Here is a 13,858-nt window from a genome sequence, read left to right on the forward strand (position 1 = left end):
ATGTTTTAAAAAACCGTTTACAAAATAATGGGTTTTTAAGTTACTCAGAGTGCTGATGTCTTTTCTTTTTTCTCATTTCAAAGATGAGGTAATTTAGTGATTTTTTTTCCCCGTAAGTATTTTTATTTGTCAGAAAATATACTCATTTTGTAGCAAAGAAAGCTAATGCAGTTTTCAAGTGCTTTTCATTCTCTAAGTGAAAAATTATTCTTGGGTGCAACTTCTCTTTAAATGTGTTGCTGGCGCTAATATTTGTGTCTTAAGGTTAGGCTCACCTCAAAAGAGGTGTCCTCTTTATCGTAGATATCCAGTTTGTTTCCTAAGTCTCCACTCAGTGCTGAGTTAAACTTTTTGTTTGAAATTCTGTTCCTGGCACCTTAGCCCTCTTCTTTTTATGTATGTTGTTAAGATTGTTGCCATCATGGGACTCTCTCATCTCTGTATACCCGACGGTGTCTTCTCAGGTCTTCAGAAGTAAGGCATTTAAAAGTTTTTCTTTTCAGGGAATGAACAGCAAATCATTCCACAGTGTTTCTGGTCCCAGGGATCACCAAATGAGAAGGCTCGGTTGCCAAAGAGAAGTGGAACTGAAAAGTTAATTACTGGAGTTTAGACAGTGAGATAGTGGAGACATACATAGGGGCTGGATCAGGGAGGTCATTTTAAAACACGTGGAGAGAGATCCTGAGCTAATGGATCACCACTGCAGGATTTTCAGTAAGCACGTGACGGTTTAGGTCTTACATAGTTTGGTTTATATTCTGCCTTGATCCGCACATGCTGAGAAGCTTGATTATTAATTCAGCAAGTTTATATTGAATATCTGTTAGGTGTAAGGCATTGTGCTAAGTGTCAATTGGTGGTTAATAATTTGGTGAAAGAAAACAGGCTTGTTCTTTAATTTGGAGAGGTAGGTATGATTTTCTTTTAGGAGCATCTACTGTACTTGGCTGCATGGTCCTTTTGGGAGGACACAGAGGTGGTAGGGAGGTTTGGGAAATTGTGGTGCCTGCTGTTTTGGGTCCTTAACTTGAATATTTTAGCTCACAATTGACTATCAACACTGCTATCGTATACATGCATCGATTCTACATGATTCAGTCCTTTACACAGTTCCATCGAAATGTAAGTATAATTTTTTATATAGTGTATTCCTTTTGTGATTGATTCCAACTTTATATTTTGTTTGTGGTTTTAATCTTTACTGCTGAACTGGAGTTTGAAGTTTAGAATTTGGGGTTGATCTCTTTCATTGTGTGTTACACTGCTGTTCTGAATCCAGCCTTCCAGTTTTCCTGTCAATTGTCTAGCTAATTGTTTGGTGGGTTTAGTGCATCCTTAGATTAGGTAGATTCTCTAATAAAGAAATAGATTATTGAACATTAAACTTTTTTGGGCTGGGAGACTAGCATTAAAGAGAAAACCATGCCTAATTTAACTGTTATTTTTGAAGCGCTAAATAATATGGTCACAGGAACACAAGTGAATGTAAGTTATTTAGAATTTCTAAAAGCCTTTGATAAAATTCCAATCAATGACTGGTTGGAGGGGGAAGGTACATTATGTGATGACTAGGGGATGACTTTTAAGACAGGAAAAGTAAAATAATAGTAATAAAGGGATTTTTTTTTTTCTGGACAGAATTGTAAATAGTGCTATTTTCAGTTTTGCTAGCTGAAATGGTCCTATTTAACATTATTGTAAATGACTTGGAAGCGGGTGCATAGTGATATCCCATTTGCAGGTAAGACTATCTTTGTTTAATAAAATCAGAAGTTAATAGGGCTAAACTTGATGAACACGTCATATGGATTTGTGAGTCAAATATTTCTTCTCTTTTTCTTTTTCTTTTTTTTTTTTGAGGAAAAGTGTTTCAGACTCATCCTTCGGATGATGGGTTTTGAGCTCCTTTTTTATGCCATAGGGAGAGAATCTGTGAAACAGGGTGCTGTTCTGGTAGTGTAAGATGTTGGCAGACTCAGTATTGGGAATAGTTGCACAGCAGACCCTTTGGATTTGTGGATTAAGTATTCCCTATTTTTGTTGATTATCCAGTCAGTTTACCTTTCTTCTACTCTTAGCCTCCCTGCCTCCTGCCCTGCCCTACCTCAGGTTGCAAGGAGCACACCCTTATTAAGGGAGAGAGAAGTGTTCAGTGAGGCTTTGTGATAGCCCTGGAATAGAAGGTAGTGGGTAAAGAATGAAATTTGAAGAGAAGTTCATACTGTTTGCTAATTCTGAAAGTTTTCTACGTTTTTCCCTTTTATTATGGTAAAGATTTGAAATCTAGGGTGAAATACATCTCAAATCAATTTATACACTCTATGCATGTATATGTATTAATATATACTTACTCTACTTTTACTTTTTAAATTATATCTTTCTTTATTTCCTATGTATTAAACTTAGCAAGGATGGAGACTCACTTTTCTGTATCCTCAAAGCACCTTCAGTAAACTTGTTGAATGGATGAATGATCTGGTGATTATCCACTATAGAGAGATTCTTTTGGATGCCATGACCTTTTCAAAAATACAGTGACTCTTTTTTTTAAAGATTTTATTTTTCCTTTTTCTCCCAAAGCCCCCTGGTACCTAGTTGTATGTTTTTTCAGTTGTGGGTCCTTCTAGTTGTGGTATGTGGGACACTGTCTCAGCATGGCCAGATGAGCAGTGCCATGTCCCTGCCCAGGATTCGAACTGGCGAAACCCTGGGCCACCAGAGTGGAGTGCGAGAACTTACCACTCTGCCATGGGACTGGCCCCCTCCATTGACTCTTAATTTGGGGTTGTTGATTCTCTTTAGAGAACTGATTTTAGGTACATTCTAGAGTTAACAGATCAAAAAAATCACCCCTTTAGTATGTTAATTCTAAGAGTTTAGCTGTGAAGAATCCAGCTTCAAATTTGGGAGGACTTAATACACCATTGTGGCATTGATATATTGTATGTCCTATCAAGCTCCCGTGCATTTTTCATGTTATTGTTTTCTTATTACAAAGGTAAAAAATGCTCATGGTAGAAATGAAAACAATACAGAAATGTATAATAAAAGTGAAAGCGGCTCTGTAATCCCACTCTCCAGAGGTAACCATTGATAAATGTTTTGGCATAGAGTGTCCCAGACATTTTTCTGTGCATATACTAGCATTTATGTATTTATATAAAAATCATTTCTTACTGTACTACTCTTACACAACTTGCCTTTATCATTTGATGGTACATATTGGACCTTTTTTCATATTGGTTTCTCATTATTTTAAATGGCCACGTAGTATTTCTTTGTATAGTTCCCATAATTTATTTCACCAGCTCCCTAATGGTGGGTTTTTGGGTTGTTTCTGGTTTTTTATTGTTATTATTATTATTATTATTATTATTGCTGAGGAAGATTAGCCCTGAGCTAACATCTGAGCCAGTCTTCCTCCACTTTATATGTGGGTTGCCACCACAGCATGGCTGATGAGTGGTGTAGGTTCCTGCCCTGGATGTGAACCCAGGCCACTGAAGTGGAACACGCTGAACTTAACCAGTATGCCACAGGGCTGGCCCTCTAAAATTTTTTGTTTTTTAAAAATTAACTTTTAATGTAGCCTATCCTTTCCTCCTTTTTGTCCCAGCTACCATTGGGTTAATCTTTCTAAATATTTCTGAAACTCTGCATTTTTTTCTAAAATCTTTGTTGTCACTCTCATTAAAAATTTTTTGTGTCCCACATTCCAGTATCTGTATCATTGAACTACTCAGTTTGGTGTTCAGAATGTACTTCACGCCCTGATTCCCCACACCTTTGTTCATGCCCACTTTCCTCTGGTTCTGCTTCCCTTATGGTAAGGTCTAGGAATGTATATGTAGCAAATGGCATATATAACTGCAACAAATATGAAGGAAGAGAATTGTTACTATGAGTTGAATTTGTGGAGAAAAATCTATTCTAGCAAAGTATAGCAGGGATACAAATAAGTATTAGGATGCTTGTCAGTTCTACTCAGTAAAGGGAAACAGCTATTTAAATTCTATAAAATTATTTATTGCATTTCTTTGACTCCTGGCCAATTCCAGCTCTTGCCATTGCCATCTTTGATTCATTGAAATATTCCTGTTATGATTCAGGAGAACTTCTGCTTCCTGAGATTTCCCAGATCATCAGGCTACATTTATCTCATATTGCTCTAATCTCTTAGATTGTTCAGTATCTGAGTTTGTTGTCTACTTGTGTACTTGCTTCAATTTTTTCCCCCTCTAAGTTCCTTCTATGTTTAACCTCTTGAATATAATACTATACTTTGAATTCCTTTTTTTTTTAAGATTTGTGCTCCCCCTCATATATATAATTGAGATACTTTGAATATAATAAAATTCATCCTTTTAAAGTCTATAATTCCCTGGTTTTTAGTATATTCACAAAGTTGTGCAACCATCACCACAACCTAATTTGAGAACATTTACATTGCCCCAGAAAGAAACTACTCCTTTAGCAGTTACTCCTGTTCCGCTCTCCTCCTAGCTGTTGGCAACCACCAAACTACTTTCTTCTGTATCTATGGATTTGCCTATCCTGGACATTTCAATTTACTTCTTTAAAACAAGGTATATAGAGTGCTTCGATACAAACTTAATAAATAACCTTATTTTAAATGGAAAGCCAGCATTTACATCCAGAGGCTTCTTGAACAGGTAGCTTTTTTTTCTTTTTCTTCTTTTTTTTTGGCTGAGGAAGATTAGCCTTGAGCTAACCTCTTTGCCGCTCTTCTTCCACTTTATATGTGGGTCACTGCCACAGCATGACCCACGAGTGGTGTAGGTCCCCACCTGGGGTCTGAACCCGTGAGCCTGGGCTGCTGAAGCAGATTGTGCTAAACTTAACCACCACACCATGGGGCTGACCCCTCACCTAAGTAGTTTTTAATGAGAGAGAGTTTGTTGAAGGATTGGTTTTCGAAAGTGGACTGGATTACAGATAGAAGAGGGGAGGACATTTTAAATAGAGGAAAAAGTGTAAGCAAGGGGTGATGAAGTTGAAGTAAAGAAACTTGGTTTGAGGCTTGGTTCTTTTTTAGATCTACCTTGATCTAGGACTAAACAAATAATAAATGATTTGTTTTCTCTCCATCCAGTCTGTGGCTCCAGCGGCCTTATTTCTAGCAGCTAAAGTAGAGGAGCAGCCAAAAAAATTGGAACACGTCATCAAAGTAGCACATGCTTGCCTCCATCCACAGGAATCACTTCCCGATACCAGGAGTGAGGTAGGGGATTAATTACTCATATCATCTGTTCTTCTTAATTTATTTTGATCTTAGTTTAGTTTTGTAACTTTGATTTACTGAAGTCTGAATGGCGGCTGTTAAAGGAACCTTTTAGTGTTTGTGTTTTCCTTAGCAAAAACAGAAATTTTATGGCAAAAGTTAATTGTATTCATTGTGGTAAAATTGGAAAATGCAGAAAAACAACGAAGAAAATATGTCGCCTAGGTATAATTTGTACCTCAGATATATGTCAATCATTATTATTTTTAGCTTTTTTTCTATGAATAGCTATACATGTATATATTTTGTATCTGTTTTTTTTTTACTTACTATATCCCAAATATTTTCCCATCTTATTGTCCAGTTTAAATGTTGAGATAGTATTTCATCATATACATATATGTGTTTTAACCATTCTCTGTTAAGAAGGTAATTTCTAGCTTTTCACCACTATAATATCATTATGAAGAACGTTCTTTGAGATAAATTTTTGTTAATGAGTATTTTTAAAAAATTAGTCCTGTCAATGGTGTTTTTTTTTAAACTTTTTAAGAAATTATAAGTTATATATGCTCATTATAAAAGTATCCAAACACTTAAGAATCATTTAAAGTAAAAGTTAAAGCTCATCTTTCCTCCTCCTAGGAGGATACTGCTGATTACGGTTTTGGTATATATTCTTCCAGGCATTTGTCCTGTGCATGTACATACAGCTTTTTTGTTTTTCCCTTCCATCCTTTCTTGACTTTTTTTTTTTTAAGATTTTATTTTTTCCTTTTTCTCCCCAAAGCTCCCCCGGTACATAGTTGTATATTCTTTGTTGTGGGTCCTTCTAGTTGTGGCATGTGGGACGCTTCCTCAGTGTGGTTTGATGAGCAGTGCCATGTCCGCACCCAGGATTCAAACCAACGAAACACTGGGCCGCCTGCAGCGGAGCGCGGGAACTTAACCACTTGGCCACGGGGCCAGCCCCTCTTGACTTCTTTTTAAAGGAGGGCAACTCTCTCTTGGCTTTAGAAGTCAATGATTGGGGAATGATGAGATATGAGAAATTGAGAAGTCTGCCATTTTTAAGTGCTTGGGAAAAAAAATTATGGGTTTCTGTTAATAGATTATTTAAGTCTTTTACAATCAATGCATGAGTTATCCTTTATCAAATAGATACATGGAATTGTGTATTCTTGTGATCATATTGGAGAAAGTGGTTTTTTTTGCAGGGGGGGTGGTTTTGATAATAGCCCCTAATTATGTGAGTTAAGTGTTTTGCGTGGCAGTGTCTTGACTTTCTTCATCTCCTCTTTGGGCTATACTAGTAGCTCTTGTTAAAAAGAAAAAAAGTTATTACTCTGGACTGTTATTTAGATCTGAGACTACTAAATGCCATTGGTCTGTTGAATTGACTAAATAAAAGTTTTATTTTAATGAAATAAAAAATAATTGCCACTTTTTTTCCTTCTCTGAAGTATATTTACACAACTTCTCACCTGAGTTTCTATTCCTGGTGAGTCGATAAGGGGAAGATATTTTCTTCACTATATGGAAAGGAAAAATAGCATAGGTTAAGTCCTTATTGGACTTACTCAAGATCATAAAGTTAAGTGGAAAGTTAACTACAACGTAAGTCTCTTAATTCCTGGCTCAAGTCTCATTCTTCTAGAGTTCTAGACCAGTGCTGTCCAATGGGAGTAAGAGGAGTCATGTGTAACTTAAAATTTTTACCTTTTCATTAAACTTCATTTAAAATAAAAAGTTAATTTTAATATTTTATATTATAATAATGTATTTTTTAACCCCAAGTATTGTCATTTCAGCATATAATTAATATTAAAACATTGTTAGTGAGATAGTTTACATTATTATTTTAACTAAGTCTTCAAAATCCATTGTGTATTCTACATTCATAGCACATTTCACTTTAGACTAGCTACATTACAGTTGCTCAGTAGCCATGTGTGGATAGTGACTACAGTGTTGGCTGGTACAAATCTGAGAGATTTTTTTTGTTTGTTCCCTTTTCCTTTGAATTCTTCCATGAATTTTCAGAAATCTAGCATTACCCCAAAGGGGAAGGTTTAACAGGAATCTAATGTTTGAGATTGCCTACAGTACTCTAGGAAGGCTCTGCAAATGTATTTTGATGATGGTGAAAAAAGGTATATTTTTAATTTTCTTGTGTCTGCAGCACATGAACTTTAAAACCTAAAATGTCGGTCTGAAAATGAACAAAATCTCTGATGCTTTTTCTGTAGCTGTTTATGAATAAAGTGTTCTCAGTATACCACTTTTTTTTTTCTTTTAAAAGGAGAATCTGTAGTGAATAGGGATAAAGATTAATTTCAGTTCCTACTCTACCTCATAACTCCACTCCTGTCTTTTGTGGCTTTGCTTTCCTTGGGAGAGTTTGTTTGAATTGCTTATACTTAATATATTGGGCTTTTTTGGGGAGTAATTTATGTGTCTTCTGACCTGCAGGCTTACCTGCAACAAGTTCAAGATCTGGTGATATTAGAAAGCATAATTCTGCAGACTTTAGGTAAGTTTATTTTCCTTTCAAACATTAAATAAACATGTATGTAATGCATATAATGATATGATTTTAAAATTTGCAAATTAGGAAACAAGAAGGAACCTCTTGGGAAGGTTTTTGCAAATTATAGAGGTTTTAGAGGTCAGAGTTTAACCTTGGCCTATACCATAGGAAGAGTGCAGGTACAGCTGACCTTTGAAACAGCAGTTAGCAGTTTGTTTTTTTTTAATTCTAGGATTCATGATTTGCTCTTTAAAGTTTTGCAGTTTTTAACTTTCTGATAAACAATAGTAGAAACTATCTAAAGGAGTTTTTTCTTTCATGGATTTTTATAGTCTGTTTGTTCACAACATTTAGATAACAGCATTTGCCTTTAAAAGTAGTAATCAGTGTTCAGAACAGCAGAGAGGAGGTGGAGAAGTTAAATCTATAGCGGTTGATGGGCAACCCTAATGATATTCTGTTATTATCTATTATTATTTTTATCAGAGAGACTGTCTTTAAAAGCTTAGCAAATATGTAAAATAAAGAGGTTTTTTTCTAGGTCCTTTGGACTGTCATTTTTCTCTTCTCTAGGTAGGGGAAGATTTCTTGAGTTGTGTGAGAAAGTTACTGGTATTTTATTGCGTATATATACACACAATGAAAATTTATCTCTGAAGTTAATTTCTGCTAATTAACTTTTTACTTTAAATATCTTCAAGGTAACCATACTTTAGGTGACAATGATGTTTTTCTGATGGAATAAATTTTTATTAATATTTTAATATGGAAAGCAGTAAGATCTAATTTGTAAGAATCAGTTATTTTAGAATGATTTGCATCATGTAAATTTTTCAGTAGAATTTCTTTACTTTTATCTAGCAAATTTTATTTACATATGCAAAAAGAGAAATTTACTCAAAAATTTTTATAGACACACTGACCTTCCTTAAGTAATTTTGGTAAAGACCATTGGAGTTGGATAAACTGATCAGTACCTATTGTGATTAAGATGATGAAAAGGAACAAAACCAAAGTAAGACAGGAATAGGTTTTAAATTGTTTTCTCAAGGTTAAGCTTCAGAAGATAGTCATCACTTAAGGGACTACTTCTTCAACCATATATTTATATTCTATTGTCCCTAAAAAGGTGTTTTGTGTTTGGAGGTTATTGGTTCCTTAGGGGTCTTGAAACTGTATTAGCTTTATTATCTTAGTGGTACCTTCTAGGTCAAAATATAAGCAGCTTTGGAGATAATGCATCTTAGAAAACAGCATATTGTATACTTTATGTGACTCTTAGCCTCTGAACAGCAGTTTTGGGACAGGAAAATGAGAGAGACCTTTAATGATGATTCAGATAAAAGAAGTATAAAGTATCTCGACTATCTTTAGCTTTTTAACTAGTTGGTTTTTTTTTCAGGCTTTGAGCTAACAATTGATCACCCACATACACATGTGGTAAAGTGCACTCAGCTTGTTAGAGGTAAGGAATCCCACCTTGGGATAGTTGTCTTAAGTTGTTTACCATTTAGAGGCTAAGATTTGCTGTGGACAAATACATAATATAGCTGTTTTGGCCAAAAGTTAAATTGAAAGGGCTTTCTAGCTTAAATCAAAATGAGTGGTTCTGACTTGGGGTTTTTCTGTTAGGTTCTTATAATTAATGTTTTCAGGTGATCGCCAGTTAAAGAGAGTTAGCTTCTTGAGAATGTTTGTCAAAGCTGGGGGTGTACTTGGAAAAGTTACCAAATCATGAGTATCTAACAGCACTTTTAAGCATGTCTTGGGAGTGGGTGATCTTAATTTGATTCTAGGGTTGATTGTCCCAGACAGTCTTAAAGGCCTCCCAAAGGATCATCCAGAATTTATTTGAACTTATTTCCATGATTGACAATCCCTTCGCAAGACTTTCTTTTTATTCTAATTTAACTTTAGTAGCTATAATTGCATGCAATCTAGTTCCCCTTATTTAGTTTAAATAGTAGTATCAGGAATATCTACACATTGTTGCGCATTTACATGCCTTTTATAGTTTTGTGGACTAAACTGATAATTGGCCTTATTTTGTATTTTGCTAATGTGTGTTTCATCTGAAAATCCCCAGGGGTTTCCCCAAGTTCTTTATCTTTTGAAAGCATTAAAAAGTTTACATTGAGCAAGGCTAGGGTTAAACAGAGATGGATATATATGAATATTTAATCAAGATTAAAATTTTCTTTGTCACCCAGAGCAGTTTTCTTTTGGAAGGAGGAATGTGTTTTTTTATTGTAATATATTAAATAGTTTGTTATTTGGTGATTTGGAGATTAAATCACAGGCTACTCAATTTAAAATTTTTGATTTTCTTTTTTATCCAAAAATCTCTTTTCCCAAATAGATCAAGGTCTTCTAGATCTGATCTTGCCTCCAAATTAGCTCATCCCCTACTACAGTATTTCTCGGTGAACCATTGCATCAGAATCTCTAGATTACTTGTTAAAAATGCTTGCATCCTTCTCCATACATATTGAGTCATTCTAGGAAGGATGCCCAGGGATTGCACTTTAAACAAGTACCCGAGATACCTGGTGTGCAGAATAAAGCTTGAGTCCCTAGGTCCTGAAGCAGCATTAATTGTTAATGTTATAATTAAAAATCGTTTATCTGTCTCCTTTGGCAGAATGTAAATGTCAGGTGGTCAGGGACCATATCTACTTTATTCACCACTATAGTTTCAACTTTGCAAACATTAAATGCTTACTAAATAATTGTTGAGAATGAATGGAACTAATAACATTTTCCTTCCCCCCCTTCCCCCCCTTTTTTTTTTTTTTAGCAAGCAAGGACTTAGCACAGACTTCTTACTTCATGGCAACCAACAGGTTTATATTTTAATACTTTTCCCTTCTATTTTTGGGCTAGGACTTTACTTGGGTTGGAATTGTCACTTTTTTGAGGGGTATATGGAAAGTTGTCAGGTCTGGCACTTAGTAAACTAGAACCCAAAGACCCAGGCATGGATCTTTGATACAATGTGTTATAGACAATTCTCTGGTAAATGTTGATTTTTCTGCAGTTTTCATGTTGTACCTTAAATTTCCATGGTGCTTTTTTAATTTGCTGAGTTAATGTAATTATTTAGTATTGATTGATAGCCTGCTTAATTCTGCATGTGTTACTTTGCTTTAAAATATCCAAGAGCATAGTTCTGAAAGTTGGGGTAAAATTGAGGTTCACTGACAGTGACTAAAAATCTAATTTGGAGGATTCCGCAATAATTGCGATATTTTAAAACACTCCTTTTTCTTCCCCCCACTCCCATATAAATGGGCATGTATATGTGTGAAGAGTTGTAATAATTTTTCTTTCTTCTTCCCCTTTTAAAGAAAAAAATCGTTAATCATAATTTGTATTACCAAATGACTTGCTCATTCTCATCTCCAGTCTGTTGATTCTTCATGGAAACCAAAGATATTCCTAATGACTGTCAGGACTAAGAAGTTCATTTTTATAGCCTGATAAGAAAAATTTTTTAAATAAAGCATCAATCAAGCATATTCACACTTGAGAGAGTTGATTGCATATTTGTCATTTTAAATAGACCAGACCTATGATTGGAAGAAATGAGATAATTTTTAGATTTCCTTAAGTGTTTGATTTAGGGATTATATGTATCAAAAATCTTACAGTTTTCTTTAAGTTCTGAACTTATTCTAAGGATAATTTATCCTTGTTTAAAAAACAAGTCTGTTTTATTTTTGTTTTTTGTTTTTTGTTTTTTGGTCCTTGGTCAGTGTGTGGATTGAATGATGTATAGTCAGAAAATTTAGACATGTTGTTACCGAGCAGATGGGTTAATGGAGTTAATGGAGCAGCACTCAATCCAGCATGTTGAGTACTGGATCAGAGCACTGGATATTTCTTGCCCTTCTTGCTCTCCAGTGTTTTTTTAAACTTTTTTTTTTTTTAAATAATGGAGAGTTTTAACTTGGGTTCAGAATTGAGAGCTCATGACACTCTCTTGTTTCCTTCCCTTTGATGTCAGCCTGCATTTGACCACATTTAGCCTGCAGTACACACCTCCTGTGGTGGCCTGTGTCTGCATTCATCTGGCTTGCAAGTGGTCCAACTGGGAGATCCCAGTCTCAACTGATGGGAAGCACTGGTGGGAGTATGTTGACGCCACTGTGACCTTGGAACTTTTAGATGGTAAGTTTTAGAGTAAGGGACCTTGAAAAGCACTTGCTCTTGATCTGTCACATATCTGGCCAAAGGTGACATGATTCAGATGAAAATAGTTAGTTGAGGTTATTCTTGTTTCATTACTTTTGCCTCTCTGAGTTTTTCTGAAATGTTCTATTTCATTTGTAGAACTGACACATGAATTTCTACAGATTCTGGAGAAAACCCCCAACAGGCTGAAACGAATTCGGAATTGGAGGGTAAGAATTATTGCTGTCAGCTTGTGGAACAGATGATTTTCTTCTTTGACTGCACCAGTGAATATACTAGAATTGGCTATGTACCCTAGGTTTGGAATTTCCCTTTTTGTAGTTATGCAATGATCATGACTGCAACGTCATAGCTTGGATACTGGCCCAGAAGTCAATGCTTGTAGTTGATAGCGTGATTGTTTTGTGTTTTGCAACTCTTGTGATACAATCATTTGGTCAGCAACATTGGTTGAGTATTTTCTCTGTGGAGACTGTTAAGGAAAACAATGTGGCTTCTTTGAGTCACAGTGTTGGCTTCTGGTAGAGGAAGGATACAGAGTTACAGGGTTAGAGCTGGTATCATAATTTTGTCTTTGACATTACCTGCTTTTTAAATGGATTTTAGAATTTTCTTTTTATATAGAGTGCACTTTAAAGTTGTATTTCAAATGTTTTTCAAAGTATTACTTACGACTAATCGAATCATTCCTTTTTTTTTCAGTGTCAAATAGAAAGTTCGTTTAAAAATGTTCCCTGCGTTTTTCAGATATCCAGACTGATAAGCTTAATTTCATTCTCCTGAGTCGAGTGAGTTGCAGAAAATGAGTTTGCCTAGGGATCAAAGGAGACTTAGGAGCACATCAGCCATCTTTTACTTTCATATAAAACATTACCAAAATTTCTAGAATTTGCTTTTGGATAAAATTCTAGAATTTAGAATTTGCTGCAATCATAAGCAGTTATAAGGCACAGATGTTCATGAATGAATTTTAGATATGTACAACTTCATTTTTTTATTGCCTTCTAGCACTGGTATAGAGTGCTATGAATTTTTTTTTTGTGATAGAATATTTAAGCAAATTTTTAAGTATATAATACTGCACATGATCTTAGCCAAAAGACTGAGAAGGATAACGTATACAGTACTGTATTGTTAACTAGGTACTATGCTGTACAGTCGATCTCTAGGACTTACTCATCTTGTCTAACTGAAACTTTGTGTCCTTTGACTAATAGTTCTCATTCTCCCCTCCTCCCCGCCAGACCCTGGCAACCACTGTTCTTCTCTCTACCTATACGAGTTTTAACTATTTTAGATTCTCCATATGAGTGAGATCATGCAATATTTGTCTTTCTGTGTCTGGCTTATTTCACTTAGCAAAAGGTCCTCTAGGTTCATCTGTGTTGTAAATGTCAAGGTTTCCTTTTATTTTTTTATTGTAGTAAAATACAAATAACGTAAAATTTGCTATCTTAACCATTTTTAAGTGTACAGTTCAGTGGTATTAAATATATTCATATTGTTCTACAATCATCTTTACCATCTATCCCCATACCTTTTTTCATCTTGTAAAACTGAAACTCTAACCATTAAACAATAACTCTCCATTTCCCCTGACCCCAGTCCCTGGCAACCACTATTTTCTGTTTTTATGATTTCAGCTACTCTAAAGTACCTCATGTAAATGGAATCATACACAATTTGTCTTTTTGGGACTGGCTTATTTCAATTTGCATAGAGTCCTCAAGCTTCATAAATGTTGTAGCTTATTGTAGAATTTCATCCCTTTTAAAGTCTGAATAATATGCTGTTGTATGTATATGCCGCATTTGTCTATCCATTCTTCTTTTGATGGACACTTGGCTTGCTTCCACATTTTAGGTATTGAGAGTAATGCTACTATGAAC

At 35.1% G+C, this 13,858-nt stretch overlaps 1 protein-coding gene across 1 annotated transcript in view; it reads left to right on the forward strand.

Annotated features, from left to right (window-relative positions):
* The window catches only part of CCNT1 (cyclin T1), a 28,942-nt gene that overhangs the window by 945 nt on the left and 14,139 nt on the right, over positions 1-13,858 (forward strand). The window contains exons 2-8 of the mRNA XM_046668012.1: positions 1,044-1,125; positions 5,117-5,245; positions 7,718-7,778; positions 9,178-9,240; positions 10,573-10,618; positions 11,782-11,945; positions 12,108-12,178. Coding sequence (XP_046523968.1) covers positions 1,044-1,125; positions 5,117-5,245; positions 7,718-7,778; positions 9,178-9,240; positions 10,573-10,618; positions 11,782-11,945; positions 12,108-12,178 — 616 coding nt within the window. The remainder of the gene's footprint in view (positions 1-1,043; positions 1,126-5,116; positions 5,246-7,717; positions 7,779-9,177; positions 9,241-10,572; positions 10,619-11,781; positions 11,946-12,107; positions 12,179-13,858) is intronic.

The sequence above is a fragment of the Equus quagga genome, chromosome 1, assembly GCF_021613505.1.
Source record: "Equus quagga isolate Etosha38 chromosome 1, UCLA_HA_Equagga_1.0, whole genome shotgun sequence".
Classification (NCBI taxonomy): domain Eukaryota; kingdom Metazoa; phylum Chordata; class Mammalia; order Perissodactyla; family Equidae; genus Equus; species Equus quagga.